The 22,146-nt window shown below is 42.1% G+C and overlaps 1 protein-coding gene across 2 annotated transcripts in view; it reads right to left on the reverse strand.

Moving 5' to 3' along the window:
• Positions 1–22,146, reverse strand: part of mgat5 (alpha-1,6-mannosylglycoprotein 6-beta-N-acetylglucosaminyltransferase) — a 106,256-nt gene that overhangs the window by 4,072 nt on the left and 80,038 nt on the right. For both annotated transcript variants that reach the window (XM_085398796.1, XM_085398795.1), the window contains exons 12-16: positions 10,079–10,228; positions 3,635–3,781; positions 3,407–3,523; positions 1,217–1,291; positions 272–429 (exon numbers count right to left, since the gene is read on the reverse strand). In XM_085398796.1, the coding sequence (XP_085254922.1) occupies positions 272–429; positions 1,217–1,291; positions 3,407–3,523; positions 3,635–3,781; positions 10,079–10,228 (647 nt within the window). The remainder of the gene's footprint in view (positions 1–271; positions 430–1,216; positions 1,292–3,406; positions 3,524–3,634; positions 3,782–10,078; positions 10,229–22,146) is intronic.

Here is a 22,146-nt window from a genome sequence, read left to right on the forward strand (position 1 = left end):
GAGACGGACCGCTTTAGATTTTATTTTTAAACACTTTTTTTAATGTGAAGGAGAGACAAGAAGAGAAAACACATGCACACACTGGTGTCTTTGAGCTGCAGGCTTGATAATCCATTTTTCTTCTGTAACTAAACTCAGCCCACTAGTGGTCATAACTATAACTGCAGGTTTCAGCAGCTCATCAGAGAATGATAAATGCTCACATGAGCTTAAGCCTGTGTCGTGCTGCCACCTAGTGGCCACTAGTATTGAGGCAAAGTATGTGTCCCACCTGGCCAGGTCTTTGTCCTTGTTAAGGTGCTGGAAGAAGGAGGGCTCACAGATGAGCTGCTCCTCCTGACAGACCTGCTTGCAGGAGTGCCCGGGCTCTGCCAGCTTCACTTGCAGGGCGCTGAGGGGAGGCCACATGACCTGACCGTGACAGAAGTCCTGAGGACACAACATGATGTTAAACAACAGGAGTGCAAAAACGAGGAAAAAAGAAAAGGAAAAAAAAAAAACGTAACTCTGTAATACCTGTATGCTTTATGTAAAGAAAGTAAAAATAAGTTAGCTCTGCCGCTCTTTAAACTAACTTTCATATAATTGGTTGCCACATGCAAGCAGGAGGTTTAAACGGGAGGTGGGCGGGGCTTCTGTGCTCGGAGATTACAGAGATCCAAGAGCTTAAAAGCTGACAGAAATGAAACGTGTAGTATTCTTCGTACACGTGCCGACCTCATTATTTAAAAAACATGTCCGTCTTTAATATGATCTTCCAACACTGTAACACAATATGACAGAAAATAAGAGCAAAATTAATCTGAATAAAAGCATTTTGTTGGCATGTTATACCTTTAATTTGAAGATAACAGGAAATGATCAGGGAGATGACAGAAAGGTGTTGGCCTACCTGTCAAACTCCATTAAATTCATCTTTATTGTAGATTTTGTTCATTTCATGGGATGTTTTGATCGCTCTTATAGCTTCTGCTTCCTCTCATATTTCATTTTGCTTTGATGTCTACTTGCTGTAAATGCTTATGTTGAGTTATTTCGACAGGCTTTAATCTTTGAATTTTAATCAGCGGCAGCTGAACTTGCTGGTTTTGAAAATCTATACGGCCCTGGGGACGCCAACCACAGCTGAGGGTGGCATGAATTAAAGCCCAACATGATTTCATTCTGACTTGTGTGCACGTGGAAAAGATGGAGAGGCGCTCTGCAGAGGCAGTACCTGGTTCTCGATGAAGGCGTTCACTCTCTGCAGCATCCCCTCGCAGGTGAACTCATAGGGCAGGTAGGGCTCAATCTGAATAACACAAAACACAGACTGTTAAAACACGTGCAGGGCGAGGGAGCTTGTAAACTCTTGTGCTCGACAGTGTTTCTATATGATGACGCTCAGAGAGCTCCTCCCGGTGAAGCGTTAGCTTGCTGTCTGATCTTTGCGCCGCTGAAGGAAACTTCAAACGGGGGACAACCAACAACTGCAGCCTTTGTTGCTGAACTGAGTCGCTCCGTGCTCCATCTGAGCTTTTGGCTGCTGGGAGGAAGCAAGGATGAGGAGAGGGGAAGGGAGGGGGGGAGCAGGAGGAGAGCCGGAGCCTGGTAGGCTGCGTCTCGCCACGGATCACGGCGCATATGAGGCTCTGTGGGCTCGTCCAGTGAACACAGGCATTGTTCTGACCAGCTCGGCGGAGTACAACAACACAACGAGGTCCTGAGTCCAGTTTTAAATATGCATGGGCCCGGACCAGGAGACGGAACACGATATCTCCATCAATCCTCCTGCGGCTCCAACAAGGTTTTCCTTAACGACTAACCAGCCAGGACGCCATTTACACAATCACACCCTCTTTTTTGCTCTGTGTTAAGACATGTGAGGCACACTTGCTTTTTAACTTAGAAGAAGAAGATTTGAAGATTTGAATTTTTCAGATTCATTCACTGCAGCTCATCATATAAGAAATCTATGAAAGCAGCTGTCCACATTTTTATTCAGTAAACAAATTCATTCCCTCTTCACACCAAATACTACAGCAAAGGGAATGGAGGCATTAATGTTAGTTAAAAAAAAGCTAACTCACACTCTTTTCAAGTCCAGCCACAAGTTCTCGATCAGACTGAGATCTGGGCCAATCCAGAACATTCACCTTGTTGTCTGTGTATCATTTCTCTGCTTTGGTGCATATTTGTCTGCATTCATGTCCTTCTCTGCCTTTACAGGCCTTCCAGGGCTCGCTGCTGAGAAGCACCCCCAGAGCATGATGCTGCCTCCACCATGCTTCACAGTGGAGATGGTGTATTTGTGGGGTTGTCCATTAGACTAGATGCTACAGCATCTAGTCTAATGGACAACAAGCTCAAATTCTGTCTCATCAGGCCAAAGAACCTCAACTGGACAAATCATCCCAGCAGTTGGAAATCTTTTTGTAACCATGTCCTGACTTTTACTTTTCAATCTGTTCTCTGAGTGGCTTAGAGCACTCTTTTGTCCTCATGTTGCAATTGTAGCAGGAATACTAAAAAAGAGACTGGACCTCCCAGACACAGGAGGTTTTATGTCACAATCACTTGACACATCAACACAGGTCCATTTCACTAACAGTGACACTGCTGGAATCAATCATGTTTATGTAGAGCAGCAAGAAGGTCTGTACAACAAACAAGTGTACACTGAAGCTCATTTAACTTCTTTATTCATTAACCCCCAACCGGTCGCGGCAGATGGCCCCGCCCCTCCCTATTGTGGAAAAAGTGGTGATGCTTAAGAGAGAAGACTGGCAGCTTAAAAAAAAAGCACAAGAATTTCACAAGTGAAGAAATTGAAAGAATAGTGTCAGAGGATGAAACTGGAAAAAGCACACCTTTGGGAAGTGCCTGCGCTGCAATACAGATCAGGTGAATGTTGTGTCCTCTGAGATTCAGACAGCGGCTCGGATGGAGAAAAAAAAAGAGAAAAGGTCTGACATTTAACTTGATAAGGGGGGTAAAAAAAAGAGTAACTGAAAGAAAAAATAAAGAAGGAAGCAGGTTGAGAAGAAGGCGCGTCAGATCTGTCAGCTCATGATGAGAGACTCACTGCAATTACTGACTGAACACCCAGGAGCCAGGCACTGGCAAGAAATGAAGGTGAAAAGTGCTGAAACCCAGTGAGGATGAAAGGGGCATAAAAGGGAATTTGAAGATGACTTGTTGTGTTTGTATTTAAGTTCATTTAAGGTATTAAAGTCTGTCAGTTAAAGCTTGCTGAATGTGCAGCGCATTTAGTTAAAAGATGTTTGCAGCTATGCAGCAGTAGGGCCGAAAGCTTGTGTGTCTGTACAGCACCTAAGGGGCTTCTGCCCTTGTTGTAGAAACAAATATGCAATAACATTTGTGAAATTGCACCAAATTTTAGCTTCTTTCAGTCGCCCGCGGTTACCTTTTGGCTGAGGATGGAGCGGATGGCCCTCTCTACTTCGGCAGAATTCTCGATATCCACCGTCCACACGTGGGGCCGACCGATGTACACCTCGGCGTATGGGTGCTGAGAGGTCAGCTGCAGGCAGCAAAGCAGAAATGAGAGAGGTAGGGGGGAGGGGTTAGGAAAATCAAACGATTTAAAAGTTATGGGTCGAGCTGCGGGGGACAAATCCTGCACTCCTCTCACCTCTCTCAGGGTGGGTTTGCCCTTGAAGAAGTCTGTGTTCTTGCTGCTCTTCGAAGGGTTGAACTTGGGGTTGAGGAAGGCACAGCCGTTGGCAATGGCCTCCAGGGGGGCGGGACCCTCGTAGGGGAAGGAAAGACCCACAAACAGCTGCAGAGGAGAGAACACACACGGCTGTCAGGCTCCATAGGCTGGATATCAACACACACAAGTCAGTAAGGAGGAGGCATGTGTGAACAGCAGTGTGCAGGTCCTGAAATAAGCACAACTAAAGGTGCCGGTGGGAGGAGGCAGAGGGGCGCCGAAGTTTACTGGCTGTGTTGAGGAGTCGCCAATAGTGCCTTGTAGAAACAAATCTCCCCTGTTATCAGCACAAATTGTGACGGAGGCAGCACATTTTCGCCATGAAACAAGGGAGGGAAAACAAGCCCGATAATATGAAGACATCACTTTTACGTTTACTCCTCCCACGGGGCTGAAGGAGTTTGATATCTTAGGCGTGGAGGTACATAACAGCTCAGCAATCAAATCAGATAGTAAACGATCATGGAAACTGGCAAAGACACCTTAGAACCGCCTTTCAGCTCTGAAACGACTCATTTAAACCAAGGTTTATGTCTTTTAGGTGTTTCTTCGGCTTGTTTGGCACCACATTAGCCATTACTAACACAGAAATACGTAATTTTTCTACTCAAACCTCTAAGCCTGGTTCTGCTGGAGGTTTCTTTCTGTTAAAAAAGCGGTTTTCCTTCCTGCTGTCGCCATGTGCTTGCTCAAAGGTGGCGTCTGACAATTTTCCACCACCATGTAGTAAACATGTAGTTTTCCATATTAAACAAAAAAAAGAAGGCTCTGTACAAGGAACGAGTGGCTTCTCAGCACTGAAAGTAAAACTGTGACATTCCACAAAACCTGACGGCCGACCGGGACTCTGGAAGTTTCTGGGTGTTTATGCTACGGTATAGTGTCTCCACTGTTTGTGCTTAGCCAGAATCCCAAACATTTATTTCAGTAAACAGTGAAAACGGGTGGAGGGTTCTAGAAGCAATTTTTCTTCTCCTGAGTGGAAAGAAAGCAAATATTTGTGGAGCTCGCCTGCATGAGTAGTGAGACAGCAATCGAGAAACTGAGAGGGGAGGCCGGGTGCCAGCTGAGTGGCTTATTGAGTGGAGCCAGCTGGCTGACACAATGGCTTATCTGTGTGTTTGAGTCGGTGTTACATACACACGCTTTCTTTAAGTGCACAATGCAGCGCTGTGTCATGAGGTATGCCTGTAGTCACATGAATAATCAGACCTGTGGAGTGAATTCTGCTCTTTCAGCTGTGAGTGTTACTGAAATATTTCTGCCAACAGGTGGCAGCAAAGCACGTGCGTTCTTTAATCGCATGCATGCAAAGGCTCCTGAAAGCTGCAAACCAGTCGGCTGGTACTTGTAGGGAGAGGACCCAGAGGGGAGAAGAGCTGAGATAAACACACTGAATAACTCAGGTGGGAGTTTATGACTAACGCTTGCAAATTGATTGTAGCTAGATGTGAATGGATTTAAAAAACAAAAACAAGTTTATAGCACTGACCCACAATCTCATCATTAGTTTACAACGGCTCTGGAGTCCCGTGGTCATGGACAGGCTGACTTCAACACCATGCAGCTCTCCACATGAAAGCTGCTATCGATTTGGACCCCTGAGGAAACATCCTGCCTTACTCATGCAAAGGACACACACCTACGACACGAGAAGATTTCATTTCTGCTCTCATCGCTCAGCGTTAAAGTCGAGGGATGCAACTAATGATTATCTGCAGAACATCTGAAGGAAAAAAGTAGCATCAGTGCTAACAGTCAAATATGCATGAGGGCAATGCGGGAGTCTGTAACAGCAACTGTACAAAATATACAATTATTGTAAAAATAATCAACAGAAATCAATCACATTTTACCATGAGTACTTTCTTACTTAATAGAAATGATTGCTCAGTAACTATGCGCTCATGATAAAATATTGATATTGAATGAATAAAATATGATTGATTTCTGTTGATTTTTTTTTTTTACAATAATTGTGTATTTTTTGTGTGTATGCTGTTAATGAAAAATGTGTTTTTGTTGTGTGAACATCCTGTAGTGTAATCACTGGAGCCTCAAAACTTTGCCTTTAAGCAACCTGACTACATGTAAATGTTCTGTAAACGCAAGTACATTCAAAAACTTTAGATTCAACTAGAATCTGGTCAAATTTAATGGATTTCATTGGTATACATATGCATATTTTCCTTAAATAAATAAACCTTGGATTTCATATATGTCAGCTGCATTTTACTAAAAATATTAATGAGGGCCAAGAATAGTTTTTTTTAAATACCAGTAGCCGTCTCTGAAAGCACTTAAATGTTGTAGGGAAGAACAGCAGTTACTGTAGTACAAGTTACCTGTAGTTATTAAATATCAAAGATCACTTCCTTTACCAGTTTTTTTTTTTTTTTGGCTTGTTTGTTTTAAACACTTTCAGAAGCAGCAGCATAAACGTCCTCAGGGTTTTTTGCAAGCCTTGACAAAATGATCAGAAAAACAGTTTGAACGGGTGAGTGAAAGTGAGACTGTGCATATAAGAAGTTATATAGATATGAAAATATCATGTATCACCTTGCAGATGTGGTTTGAGGGCGGAGGGAGGGGATTTTTTTTTACTAATAAATGTGACGCGCTCACACACTAAAAGTTAAACTCTTATGATCAAATAAATGTTCTACTCTTAGAATTTAGTCAGGAATTAAAGTATCTGCTCTCTTTGACATCACACAGAAACATAGTGGATGAAATGGAGACTAACGGACACTTTAGATCAGCCTGAGCTTTCGGCTAACACCTTTATGCACTGAGCACATTGAAGATTTTTGATGCAAATTTGTCGTATAACATCGAAACAGTTGCGATTTTACTAAAGTTTTGCCAAAATCCACCCAAAAATGCACTATGATTAAACTGGAGTCAACATCAAGCGATGGTGAGCTGGTCCTGATGCTTCTAAACACTAATCTGGCTGAAGAGTTGGGAGTTCGCCTTGTAATCGGAAGGTTGCCGGTTCGAGCCCCGGCTCGGACAGTCTCGGTCGTTGTGTCCTTGGGCAAGACACTTCACCTACCGCCTACTGGTGATGGCCAGAAGGGCCGATGGCGTGATATGGCAGCCTCGCTTCTGTCAGTCTGCAGCTGTGGCTACAACTGTAGCTTGCCTCCACCAGTGTGTGAATGGGTAGATGACTGGGTGTGTAAAGCACTTTGGGGTCCTCAGGAGACGGCGACAGTAGGGAGAATTTCATAGTTTGATCCAGGAGTTGATGCTGTCTCGCACGCTTTTGTACGAATTTCAGGATATTCGTCTGTGGGGCAGTTTGAACTCGTTCTGGCAGAGTAAGGATCACATCCGAGGTGATCAATTCAGAGAGATTGGGTCAGTCATTCGACTCGAAGCTGCATCTAGCTGTGTGTCTGAGGTGAAACAGTATTATTCTACCATCTTTATATCACTGTATATTCATTGTATATTCAGTATTGTTGGTGGTCAGATCGGTTAATTTGCATAAAAAACAAAATCAGAAAAATACAAGAGGTGAAATTTGTCCGTGGAAACCAAAGTGCTCTATAAATGATGTTTAATGTGTTCTTCTTTACATTACGGTGTCTGTCAAATGTCAGACATCACCTGAACTTTCCAACATTATCTCATGCAACAATAGCGTCTTAGTTCTTAGCCACAGTAGCAGCAGGTGTTTTGCATTTCTGATTATTTCGACTGTCTTTCCCTGGAACAGTGAGCAGCTATTAGCCAAAAGACCTGAACACTCACAGGTGCTACAACTTCCACAATCTCTTAGTAACTTGCAGAACTCAACGCCAGATCAAGATCATATACAAAGGAGAAGAAGCTGCTATCTGCACCTTTGTCTAGCATGTAAATTTAAGCTAACGAGGTATCTGGAGTGAAAGTTGTCATGCAAAACGTGCTGGAACAACATCAGATTTCTGCCGTTGCCACGCAGGGCTTAAAAACACGGTGGCTTCTGAGTGTAATGACCCAGCGAGTTAATTAGGCTGTTTGTTCATGATATTTCTAATCCCAGCACCTGCCATGGGATGTTTGAGTTTTCCCTTTATGCTGATTACAGCGGCATTAACGGTGGAGCAAGACAAACACCATTACCATACTAACACCATTTCTTATTTTGCGCACACTGCATACAGTAGCATAAATTGGTTGTTGAAAGCATGGTGTGTGCAGAAGGTGGAAAAACAGAAGCAAGAGAATCTAACAGGTTGAGTTAGACAGGCCTGTGAGACGGATGTGAGAAGGCAGAGAGAAAAACATCAAAAACCTCTGACTCTGTCAGTCTGCAACATGACGCAGCAACGTTTTGCTGCATGTCAGCGGTTTGATCATCCACGCTATTCACCTGATAGAGCGCAGCACGTCACAGTTTATTTCAGGGAATTTGGAGCTTGAACAACCTCCCCCCTTCCTTCAAATGTCACAAGGCAACATATTCGCAAAAGCGCCTCAACGCGGGAGCACTTTTAAAGCTAAACCTCACGAGGCCAATTAGCTGAGGCAGTCTGCTCGCAGGTAAGAGTAAACGTGTTGCTTGTAAACTCTTAAACAAGAATGCCGGAGAAATGTCTGGTTTTGTGCGATTTAATTGGCCGTTCCCCGATGGGTTTCCAGCCAGGAACGCATGTAATGAGAAGATATGGAGGTTTATATTATATCCCGGTTCTGTTGTGTGTTTACCTGCCAGACTTTGCTAATAAAGCTCTCGCTCCAGCAAATCATAATTCACTGCACTGTTGGTGGAGCGTTGTTTGCCTTCAGTCTTTAATGATCCGCTCCACTGCAGAATGCATCGTTGTCTTTCTGTGCCTCGGTGCCTCGAACATCACCGGATCCTTGGTTTCAGGTGCTCAGGACAGAATCACTAATGTTTTATGGCTAAAGCAACTCTGCAGCTCTGCTAAGGACAAAGAGGTTTAGATATATATCCATCTTTTTTTCTATAACTGACTGTATCGTGAGCTGTGGCCGTCTCGCTCTGATGTCCCTCCCTTGCCTGAAAGTATCTAGTTTCAGAGGCTAAAGAAAATCGAAGCCTCCCCTCACCTCATTTTTTCCTGAAAGGGATGAAGACTGAAGCCAGAGAGATTCTTAGCTGAATTAGTGCCAGTTTGCACCTCCAGCGGATGTTGCTGTCAGCTATGTGAGGATCTTGTCATTTTCATTCTGTAGCTCTTTAGAAGTTTGCAGCTCGGTGGGAATTTTTTGGATACGTTTTCAAAGTGGGTCCACAGACCGTTCAGAACACCTCCCCTCATGACCGTGCAGTCTTAGCAAAACCATGACAGGTCATGGCAGACCTCACAGGAAATCGATTTCTGCTTCTTCTCCTTGTATTTCTGTTCTGTGTGGCAGTTATGGACACTATCAGGGTTTAGGCTCAAGTGAGAAGCAGTGTCCTGACCTTTAGCAGACTTCTAGGGCAACAGGTATGTTTGTGTAATGAATGTGTCCCAAGATAAATCAATCCGGTGGTAAAACTGTCTAGTTTAAAACATACATTGTATATCAAAGATGAACCTGCACAAAGCTGCAATAACTCTAATAATGTTTAACTTTAAGCCTTGAAAGAACTAAAGCGGACAGCTAATTATAGATATAAAGCAACTGCTTTTACAACAAGAGGGGACTGCAGCTTCTGGGAATTATTTATTATTTTTACCTACAAGTGTTTGTTTTAATAGGTGTAAAACAAAGTGTTGTATGTTTAGCAGCCATGCATACATTCGTAAAAACCTAGAAACCTGCCTCTCATACGTCACTGCCTCTGAAGAGCTTGCTCTACACAACACTTTGCCATGTAGTTGTCTTTGTCAGTGCGAGTGGTTGGAGTATGAATGGGGAAGTACCTCTGTGAACGGCCAGGGTCAGAGAAAGCACAGCCACTTGGCTCAAGGCTCTTTCAGAAGAAGACCTCTATTCACATAAAGACATTTTTTCCACCCAAACCTCCAATAAGTCTCAGAAGAATCACATATTTACTCCAACTTGCCTGTAGATTTATTTTTGTAGCACTGATATGTGCTTCAATATTTCTTTTTTCAATTTCTTTTGACAAGCAGACTAAATATAAAGCAAGAAGAAAAACATTCAGAGGTGATTTTGTAGTCACGGCGCATCAAAAAGTCCAAGGTTAGTAAATAAAGATACAGCGTTTCTTCGATATACTGCAGGTAAGCCTCGCTACAATTTCTTCATTATTTAAAAAAATGTCAGTGTGGCAAAGTGTGGGAGTTGATCTGTGGCTTTTACAGCCACCTAGTAAGAACTGCAGCCATGTACTTTTATTTCCCTCAAGGCTCATTTTTCCATGTTAGACAATTTAAAGTGAGGATCTCTCACCTTCGTTTCTCTCAGGAGGAATTGAAGGTCTCGGCCGCTAAGGATGCCGTGGTTCTTAACGTAGCCCGGGAGGTGCACGGTGCTGGTGCCGTGTACTGTGCCGTGAACCTCCATGTAGCTGTGAATGATGTCCAGGTACTTCTTCTTGTCCTAAAAAACAAATGGGGAGGAAATGAAGCAGATCAATTTAAATTAGGTTCAAAGCAGCATTCAAACGTCAACCTTTTTAGGTTAAACTGGTATAATTTAGAGACAAAATCTCCTCTCCTGCAAAAGCTCTTTGAATAGCAATTTCTGTTTGAGGGGATCAGTATCAGTATTTCATTTCGTGTCCTGGTGAACTTTTGTTCAGGCTACTCGACAGACCATCTGGCTTGAGTGGTGGGCTCAGCTAAAAATAGCACTGTAAAAGGAGCATCGGTGCACACAGTATCTGTTGTTAGTAAAGTCTACCTGATCTGTTATGCTCCTAAAGAAGAAGACCCAAAACCAAGTAATCCTGCTACTTTTACACTTAAAGTCATGCCTGGCCTGTTTCTACTGCACAGGAATGCTGACAAACTGATTATCAGGTCAAATGTGAAACATGGATAGAAAAACAATCTAATCTAATTTAAAGGGGCGTCTACTGATAACAGACAAACACATAGTTCCCCTGTGTTTTTGCCAGTGTTGTTACTTTTTTTTTCTTCTTTTTAGCAATTTTACAATGGGGGAAAGGAGTTTTAAAGACAAACAGCTACAGCTATCCAATTGCATTGTGGTAAATGTAGGACAATTTTTTTATTTTAACTTGAGACAAATACTAGGCACTGCAAGTTGAGATATATCAGCTCCTTTTTCGGTAATTAGTTAAGCAACTTGCAGCCATACTTGCAGATGTTAAAGCGAGCCTGAACTGCAGATTCTCCACACTGGAACGAGGTTTAACTGTTTGGTTGGTGACATTTCACACCTGTTATTTTGAATCAAACAGACAGCACAAAGAGTTTGCGGTTTGGAGGTATTTCACACAGGTTTGAAGAGAGGACGGATATGACAGGAAGCAGTGCCGCCTCACAATAAACAGCATTCAAAGTGGTTTTCACTCTCTGTGTTTATACATTACTTTGCATTTAATCAGTTACTGCCTCTCTTCGGAGCCTCTTCATGTTAAAAGGGAGTTTTTCCTTCCCAGTGTAGCCAAGTGCTTGTTTGGGGGAGGGGGGGCTTGTCTGATTGTTGGGGTTTTCTCTGGACTACTGCAGGCTCTTTACCTTTCAGTGTAAAGCATACTGTTGCTGTGATTCAGTGCTACATTAATAAAACTGAACTGAATTTTCTCAGTTCATTCAGAGCAATAGAAGTCTACCAGCTGACATCAGATGCATGCCTCTCTACAAACTAATGTCAAGTAGAGGGACATGCAGCCCACAAAGGTGTCGTGGTAGATCATCCCTAAGCCTTGTTAAAGATCTCTTCCTGTTAAAAAGGAAGCTCTTCCTCCCAACTGTCACTAAGCCACATCAGATTGTTGTTTGCAGATTTAGATATGCAAAAGGTCTCAAAAGGACATGTGTTAGCTAATGATGAACAGAAGACACGGCAACATGTGAATTAGAAAAATGGGCTCTTTAAAAACTCCCAGTCAAAAGTTTTCTGGACTTGCTTTTGACATGGTTCTGCACATTATTCCTTATTTAGGCTATCATATTTAAGTTTCTCCCACAGAGAAACCCGCAGCAGGTGTTCGACTTTTAAAAACAAGGACATAACTGTTGTATAACCCAGCAACACTCGAACATAAAATGCTGAACTGAAGTGCAAAATATGTTTTTAACTGTATCCTGTGCCTTCTAAGCACTGAGCCCTGTGGGAGCGGGGTACAGTGCAGCTGAGCGCTCTTAAGGTAGAACCCTTCAGGGAGGCAGTAAGATGAAAGCTGCCACTCTTCTCCATCGTGATGTGAAGCCACAATTACCAGTATGTATGTGTGCGCACACACACACACACACACACACACACACACACACACACACACACACACACACACACACACACACACACACACACACACACACACACACACACACACACACACACACTTCTATAATGGAACATTATTGTTTACAAGAGCTTTAACACTCATAGAGAGGCAAGGCTTCACTGTTGTTAAAAGTATAAATCAGATATCCTACACACGAGCCTGCCTTTGAATCTGTTCTACCTCCAGGATCTGTTCCTGCTCTGTGCTGTTGTGTGTGTGTGTGTGTGTGTGTGTGTGTGTGTGTGTGTGTGTGTGTGTGTGTGTGTGTGTGTGTGTGTGTGTGTGTGTGTGTGTGTGTGTGTGTGTGTCTCCCACAGTACTTCCTTTTGGGGGTTAAATTTCAGGTAGTCGCTCGTCAGGGTCCCTGGAGGCCTGGCTATCAGATGCCTCCAGCCAGCCTGCTGTAACTAAAGCAGCCTCTGTGTGTGTGTGTGTGTGTGTGTGTGAGATGAAGTCCTAATTAGAAGGTGAAATCACTATCCTGTAATCTCCTCACTCAGGAGGGCTGAGCCAGGATTTGTGTGCGTGCCTGTGTGAGTGTGAGAGGGAGTGAGTGAGAAGGTCTTTACTAATCAAGGTTACTGGTAGGTATCTGAAGAGCAAGCAGAACAGCGTTGAAACTCTAACGCGATGCTGCAGGAGCTCAGAAGACGCTAAGGAAAAAAAGACGAGCAAATAAACTGCTGGTCTATAACTCTGATATTTTACAAGTTTGTCTTATTTAAAGCAATAACCGAAATACGTCTAATGCAGTCTGGTGATTCACATCAATATTTTAATTATGTACATATGCAACATATTTTTTACTTTTACATCAGTTTATGGTGCACTGACTGACTAAAAGAGCTGGGATTACTTTAAAAGCAGAGTTTTTGATGTTATGTTCATAAACTAATACTCTGAATATTACTGCAGTCGGTTGGCAGTCACGTCTTTTTTTATGACCAACAAACCCTATAATAAAAAAACGACTCTTGCAACTTTTACACAACAGCAAGACTGTAAAACACAATAAAATTCAAAAAACCCCTCAAATGCACCAAGTGTCACAGTGTGTTCAGCAAGTCAATGTGCAACAGTGATAGCTCCTGCGTGACTAAATCATGGTTTAACTGTCTGTATGAACTGTGAAACCAAAGCTAACTGCCTTAACCGTGCATTGTTTCTAACGGCTAGCAGGGGGTGACGCAATGGCTCTCACGTTCTTGATAAGTGCATAATCAATTCAGTTTGTCTAAATTTTGTAGCTGATGGTCCCCATTAGAGTTAAAAACCAGGAAAAATCCTGTAGTGCAAGCCTACAGTATTAAAGTGTTAACGCCAAGCTGTCAGCTTACAGTCGCGCACTGTCCCTGGTCTTCACAGTCACATCATGCTCAGCTTCAAAACACCAAACTGATATGTGATGTCCCAGCGGTTACTTCGCTGTTTGCCATTCCAGGAAGCATGGGTGAGTATACGTGCTGTAAAATAAGTGTGCGACAGGTTGCGTCATCTGTAAGAGTGATTTGCAAATATGCAACTAAAAAAAAAAATCCACACACAATAGAAGGAAGAAGTCTGAAGGCAGCAGGATGTGAGCTTCTTTCTTTTTAATAAATGGGGACTGCTCCAGTAACCCTGATTGTATGCGGAGGATGAATACGCAGTCGACTGCTGCGGCCCTTCAGGCCACACTCAGCTTTGTACTTACTATCCAGATGTCTTCTAGAGCATGAAGAACATTACAAAAACAACGACGAGCTAGAGGAGCGTGACTGCAAAGTGGATCAACATTTTTTTTGATTTATCGTGGATTTCCTTGGCTTTGCTTTCCTGTAATGATGTTATGTCAACTTCTATTCATGATCCTATCTCAGCTGTCAGCACGCTGTGAATTACAAAGAAGTTATGACTTTAGAGCAGGCTCAAAGTCTTCCCCCTCTGACAGCCTGCGTGCATTTGGGCGAGCAGGGTGATGGGCGCCCGTCCGTACTGTACGTATATGTGTAGGTTTCAGAGCGCGTGTGATATGCAACGTGAAACCAGGGAGCACATCGATTGCGGCGGCCTTGAACAGGAGCACGTGCTCGGGGAGTTATAAAATAACTGCCTGAGCTGGCGAGGCTGATTGAAGCAGGGGGAGGAGGAGGAGGTGCGTTTTATGACCTTGTAAATCAGAGTGAATTTGTAAACCTTGGCTCAAAGAGGAAACAGGAGAGGAGGCTGCTGCTTTCTATCGGGCTGAGGGATGAGTGTCTAGGGATGGAAGCAGACAGCGTGAGCAACACAGAATCGGAGAACAGCAGACCCACACACATTTTTGGTTTAAAGGGAATCTATTATGCTTTTATCTATTTCCTTTCATACACATGCACAGTTAGAACAGTGGCTTATATTAAACATGGATAAAAAAATAAGGCCAGTGTAAGTACAAGTGATCTCTGTAAGCCAAAAAGCTCAGGCTCAGGGTTTTTTTCTACTCTTGGCTCGCAACATCTCTACAAACCTATTTACAAAGAGGCAGCCAATCAGAAGAGGTTTTCTTAAAGGTAGAAGTTAAATTGCTTTTTTTCCAGACAGGTATAGGATAAAAAGAAGGATTATTTCAACTGGTAAAACACTGAGCTCCATACAGGGGTCTGACATGTTTAAAAAAGAAAATCATTGAAATACATGTACACAACTGTATACAGTCCTCCTAAACTTGATTTTGTTCTCAGGCCTCAAGTTAAAGAAAAGAGAGCAGACTGTTGAGTCGAGCAGTAACCTGAAGAGGTGTGGGGAGCTTGAGCCTCATCAGAATGCAGACAGATGCATGCGCTTCGACTTACATGACCATCAAACTGCCTTCAACATCGAACATCAAACGCACCTCAGATCGGCCCCCTCCCCAATCTGAAATTATTTCCAACTGAGAGACTCTGGGGGCCCCAAAACTGCAAGCTTGTCAATCAAAGCAAAGAATAAAATGAAGTTTAAAAAAAAATCACTTCAGCCATTCTTCAGAGAGACGGGAAAAATCATTTCCCTCCACAACACTCAGACCCATTCAACACACATACTGCAGTGATATACTGAGCCTTGGAGAAAGGCTGCAGTTTAAGTGTGATGTGTACACGGTGCTGCAGAGAGGTTTATCTCTGTCGCTGTATGTTTTAAAAATCAACCATGGAGTCACTTCAGGGAGGACACAGAGTCAAGCTCAGCATCACATCTGCTGATGGCTCAATGATTCCCTTTCACACATCCCAAAAGAAAACATCACATACACAGATATGTAAAGCAGATGTAGTGGCCGACACAATGACTTTAGTCACCAGGTACCATTCACACAAGCACTTTTTTCTATGCTTTTTCTAAGTGACTGCTTTTTATCTAACATTTGTAGAACTTGGGGTTAATATCTTCCCAAAGGATATTTGGCATGCAGACTGGGAGCAACCAGGAACTGAACCACCAACCTTCCGATTAGCAGATGACCTGCGCAACCTCTCTGCCTTAGTTCCACTGAAAGGAACTCCTAATGGTTCAGCATTCCAGCTCTGTGAGTATGGCTGCTTCCTGTTCCAACATGACTGTGCACCAGTACAAAAAGCAAGGTCCACAAAGACATGGATGAGAGTTTGGTGTGGAAGCACTTGACTGGCCTGCACAGAGTCCAATGTCAATGTCATTTCCTGACCTCACAAATGTGCTTCTGGGAGCATTCCTATAAACACACTTCCCTGAAGAATTGAAGCTTTTACAGTTGCAAAGGGCGGGGCCCACATCATATTAAACCCTACAGATTAAGAATATGATGTCACTCAGGTTCATATGAGTGTGAAAGCAGACCAGTGAGTACTTCTAGCTTATAGTGTACATACCAAACCCCTGATGAGTTATTAATTTAACAGCTCACCGTTGCTGCTCCCTCTGCTTCTATTAGTATTTCAAATTGGCCTGCTGTTGTTTCCTATTGTAGATGCATGTGTGGTTAACAACAACGGCAGGTGCAAAGCTTGCAAACACTGCTTCTCTTGTGATGATTTCATAACCTTTAAATGCTTTTAAACCATTGCTGTGACAAATATTAAAGCACACTATAAATACTGGAACACTTTTATCGGAAGGCTTGATCACCAGTGTGTTGGCTCATTTGGCGCTGCTACCTTCATGGACAATCTGGAAAATTCAATAGCTAGCTTGACAGATGCTGAAGGAATAGCCACAGGAATGCTGGTGATAAATCTGCATCCAGAGATGCTTGGGGTGCAGTCAGGAAAGGTCATTACACTTCAATACCCTGCAATGCCCCATTAGGCAGAGCAGTCTCTAATCTACTGGAGGAATCTGGTAGTTCCACCACACGGAGCATGTTTTTGATTGTGAGACAGTAGAGGAGGTGCTACATGACTGCCACCCCAGCTGTGTGTATAGGCTCTGCGTTAATCATCCAAGTGTTTCAGCCTGGACTGGTGTGTGACAAAGAGTTGAATTTCAAGTCCTGTAGAGGAGGACTAATAATCATAATCATATAAAAAGCAAACAGAAACAGAGAAACCGCAGCTATAATATCCTTGCTGTGATAGAAACACCTGTATCTGTCACACGCTTCAATGGGTGCTATTAAAGGCTTGTATATGGTAGCTCAAGGCACAGGGGAATACCATTTTTCCACACATTTAAAGGACAAAAATGTGCAGGAAACAAAATAGGTGCTACTGGGAGGAGTTTAAGCTAATTCCTGGCTAAGAAAGTTACTCACATTCAGAATGGATATGGTGCTGGGTAATACATTTCTCCTTGTTAACCAAATGGAGCTACTACAATTTACTGATTTATTTATGGTTTCTGTGTGTTCTCCTGCTCTGTCCTTGTGCTGTCTAAATTAAACACCTCTCCTGTAAATGTTTGTGGAAGCAGAGCGTGTCAATATTCAATGCGTGTTTCCTCTTTACTTTTTTAAAACCAGGACATACAATGACAAATGACCCTGCCAGCTTCACTTGTCTCTTTAAATCACAGAGATGACAGTTCAACTCTTCTCACTGGTTGAATTATCAATTGCCACTGTTTCACAATTTCAGTGATTGAAATCAAATTTCAATCTAGGGTAGACAAACATTAAGAATTACTAAAGACTGCGTTCTAATTGTCTGTGTGCTCCTCAAATATAAGACTGTATGCACAGTGTGTGTGTGTGTTAGTTCTGCTAGTGTTGTAGGTACACACCCATGGTTTTTATTGGTTTTATTAGCCTCTTTGCTACACTACCAACAGAGGACGTCCAGCTGATGGTCAGGTTAAATTTTTACTTTGAACCGAAATGGGTATTCTTCCTTGTCCCATATCCCTCGTCCTGTAGGAGGTTTCTACCTGTTAAAAGGACGTCTTTCCTTCTCGCTGTCGCCTAATGTAGAGGGTCATCTGATTGTTGGGGTTTTCTCTATATTATTGTAGGGTCTTTACTTTGCAATATATAAGTAGATAAGTATCACACATGGGGCCTGAAGGCCGGAGGTGGAAAAATGTGTTCATAAAAAAATAAATAAAATTGTAGTCTAGCCTTCATTCATTGCAGTGGTACTAAAGTTAATTCATGCATGAACTGTATCATATACTTGTATTTGAATACTAACACTGTTGTCTATTATATCTGTTATATCTGTATTTAAGATATAATTATATATACTGTATAAAAAGTATAAAAAACGTTTATCAGAAAACTGAGTAATTTCTAAGTTTTTGTTTTTTCGAAATACAGACCCAGGCTTAGTTAAAGTATTTCATCATGTGTACCAAAATTTTATGAATTTTTGTACATTTCAGCACCAAATGCATGAATTTCGCTGCTAAGTATTGTTTCTTTTCAGGATGTCCTGCTTTTCCAGTTGCAAAATACTACAAATGGCAAACTGAATATTTAACACTGCAGATCAACAAAGAAAAGCAATAACAGCTCCCACCTTCTGGAAATGTCTTGAGCCTAATTTAATAAAACATCTGTGACAGGAGAAGTCAATTTAATAACCGCAATAAAAAATGTTTCCAACCCAGCCCATCTCTTCCCTCAAACTTCATATTGAGCTTTAATGTTCGACTCAACTGGATTATCATAGAAGGGGAATCACAATGCTGTCTGCTTATGAGCCTACAAGGGTTAGAGTGCTCTGACTGTGCTGCTTGTGTGAGCTCCGTGTGTGCGTTTGTGTCTCTCTCCCTGTCAGCGCGGTGCGATTCGTCTTTCTTCACCATGTCCTCTGATATGCCGCCAAGGGCCTGCAGCTCTCCTCCCTGTACAGCCCACTCATTCTCACCTTTCTCCATGTTCCCTTCTGTCTCATCAAATGCTCTCGTACACGCTGAATGCTGTGAAATAGGAAAACCGACTAATGTAGCACGCTGCTGCTGTAAGTCAAGGTAAAAGCAATAATCACTCGTTGATGTTTTTAATTAAACCTAGACGCATTAGAGAAGAATCCTTCCTCTTTAATATATTATAAATCTTCTAAATGTATCATTTTTACTTTTATTATTACAGTTACAATTAATATTGAGTTACTGAACATTAATGGTATCATCACTGCCTGTTCATTGCCCCTTGGTGAAACTGTATTGCCATTACATTCTTAACATTGACCTGCCAGGAGCCACCGACACACAGCTCGATTGTATAATGTGTGTGTGTATGTGAATGAATGGGAAAAGATTAAGGGGGGGGGGGGGCATTTGGTCACTCTCAGCTGCTTGGGTCTGCATTTCTACTCCTCCAGCTATGGGTTGCTATAGAAACAGCTCTCTCAAAGGAAGTCTAGCCATCTTATTTCAGGTCTCAAAAACCAGGACCTCCCTCGTCGTTTCACGTCCAGCCGTGCTCGACCTCGAGGTCAGATGAGCCACCTGCTACCGTGTGCTTTTCAGAGGTCACACACAGCCAAATGAAAAACAGCCAGTTTACTATTAATGAGTAGAGGCTTGCTACTCATCACTGTTACAGAGCTAAGGACTCAATGCAATATAAAAGAACTTGTTTAGTTCGCTCATGTGTTAAAACAACACATTTAAGTGTTATAAAACAAATCCATAAAGCTATACAGATGCTGATAATCCTGGTACCTAGTACGTTTCATGCATGTTGATTAACAGACATACGATCAGCTACGATCCCTAGAGTAAGATTTTTATTAAAGAGATCTACTCATTTCCACCGCAGTTTTCATAATCCTGGTCAACACTAGGTGCAGCACTCACAGCTCCCCCGACTCTAAACTGCTCCCAAATAACCTGTGACATGTTTTAGTTTTACACAAGACTTCATATTTCTGTTGCCCAGGGGTGTCGTCTGGCAAACAGCTAATAGGAGCATAATTGTATATGTATATGCCTTGGTGCCACCCTTCCAGTTCATCTCCACCTTTTTCGTTTTTGCTCACTTTCCTCTCTTTGAGACAAATTTCTTCTAACATGTAAAGAGTTGGTTTGAACAGTGGGTGAATGGGGCTTCTGTATTTGATATTACTAATGTCACGTAGAGCCAAGAGTAGAAAAATACAGTGTGAAATGGAGCATTTAGAGGAGTATATGCGTATATAAACTGACCTTCTTATTTAACGTGTTGGCCATGCTTAATATAAACATCCAACATGTCCAACAGAACACATAAGATAGAAAATGAGGAGATATAATGATTGGTTTCTTTTAAGGGACCTTTGCTGTAACCGTCTCGGTCACTGTCTGCACTTAATGAGCTCACAGTTATTTCTATTTGCAACATTTCAGCCAGACAGACCTTATCACGCATGAATTTTTCATGACACAGGGAATCGCTTCTGACACCAGTGTTCAGGCTCTGAGTATACATCCTCTCTGGAGAAGGATGTAATGAACATGGAACACCTCCCCCTCTGTAAGCTCCCAGCATGTGTGTTTTTTTCTAATTAAATCTCTGCGGGGTTTCAGAAAGACTGCATTTTTTTGTTCTGTACCCCGTGTTCCCACCAGATTCCCGTTTGGAGGTACAAATATGGCACATGGGTATCGCTCTTGCCCACGTGAAAGGTTTAATAACGTGTATCTTGCAAGATTTTTTGGAAAATAGCTCAAATTATGTAAAAAAAAAAAGACAAAAGAAAAACAAAAGTACGTATAACATTCAAATAATCTACACAAACGTTATATAAGAGAGAGCGTGCGTCCCTGTGATCGATCTACTCCACACACTGCTTCCCATCACACACCTGTGGGATGAAAGTGACCATACTTTCAAACAGCTCTGTTTTACATAAAGTCTATTACCCACCAAAACCCCACATTAAACCTGCCTGTGCAGGAGGCTGGCTCCTGTTTGGGCCACACATTTTCATCCTCAGTGTCCACTTTCTTCACGCTCCTTTGCTGTTTTGGCTCAATAAAACAAAAACATTTGATAAGACTTGTCTAGAGATCAGCTTTACGCTCACTGAGAGCAACAAATAAATAAAATAAACGTGAATGTACAAAGCGCTGCTGTTCAGATGGCGCATAAGAAGCTTTTCTTTTTAAAGCAGTGTGAGCTCTGAACTAGTGTGGACATGGGTTAAAGGGGATGCGAGAACAGAAGCAGAATTTCACCACTTCCTCTTCCCGTCTCCATTAACAGCATCATTATACTCCTTATGCTTCTATGGCAACATTTTCCACCAGTGATTTAGTGGGCCAACGTAATCTATAACAGTATATTATGATGGGTTGTTTTATACTACAAATTAATTCTGCAACAAAATAATTTTTTAATAAAAAAACAATTAAAAAGTAGAAAATACTGAGTGCAAGAAGTACATCTTTTATATACAGTTTATCATCAAACCCTTTCCTTTAGTTGCAGTCTGAATTATTTCACTGTTAGTTAAATAAAATCGTGTTTTTCACAGGTTGAATTTACCTTTAATTTGACTCAAACTCATAAATCATACATAACAGGTAATAATAATAATGAGAAACACTGAAGAAAGGAATCGTAATGATAACAAAAAGTAGACAGCTCTTATTGGGAATTGTAATTTAACGCCAGAAATCATTATGCCTCTTCTTACAGCAGGTCTCACTTTCTACTTTAAAAAGATGATACGTCATTTTGAAATGAAACCTCTCGAGTACATAGAAGGAGATGGCAGCACCGCACGGTTTAAGCGAACAAGGAAGGGAAACGCAGTAAGCCAGTCAACTCGTTATCAGTCAGCCCTAAAACGGCCCTTTAATTAAAAGCAGGAGGTAATGAACGCGCTCGGGAGTCTGATTAGCAGCTAATGCCCCTTGCTGGGAGCTGATGGGCTTCCCCGTCTGCCCTTTTAAAGCCAGACTGAATGGCACAATACTGTGTGTGTAGTGACTCACCAGAAGAAGCCATCAACCGCAGCAGTACACCTCTGGATTAAAAACTGTAACGCCTCGGGATTTACAGACTTATAAAGTGGCTTGGAAGTGTAAGTGTTGAATATGTTTTACATTAGGAGGGCTCTTTTTTTTGAACTTCTTCTCACTATCCTCTCTGAGGATGAATCACCTCAGTGGTTGGCATAATAATAAGCCAGTCAGCTACTAACACCCTCAGCAAGCCAGCAGGGAATAATAATAATAATGATAACAATAACTAGATAGATAGATAACGTCAGTGCTAAGATGAAGCTCAAAGTGTAATTAAAACTGTAAGTGCAAACAGGTAATTACATCAATACAAACGGCTAAAATTGTTAGCTAGATGCATTTAACAGAAATGAGCATGCTAACAACGTCACATTCTACCACCGGATGTAGCACGAATTCAAACAAACACAAGTTTCTTCGTATGAAAACATGACAGCGTGAACATGTCATTACTAACCAGTTGACTGTGTAGCAAGAATAGGCCAGCGTGCTCTGCTAGAGCACCACTGTGTGGAAAACGAGGACTGTCAGTTACCGATTACTGTACTTTATTTGGATTGCGGTGTTATATTTTGTGCGTAATCTATTTGTGATGATAACTTTGGGGGATATTATGCTGCCTTTGCTAGAGCAGCTAAAGTAATATTTAACTAATGCAACACTTAGTTGATTATTG

This window comes from Rhamphochromis longiceps, linkage group LG23 (genome assembly GCF_057381845.1).
Source record: "Rhamphochromis longiceps isolate RC_006_pf linkage group LG23, R_longiceps_female_GT1.1, whole genome shotgun sequence".
In the NCBI taxonomy this organism is placed as follows: Eukaryota; Metazoa; Chordata; class Actinopteri; order Cichliformes; family Cichlidae; genus Rhamphochromis; species Rhamphochromis longiceps.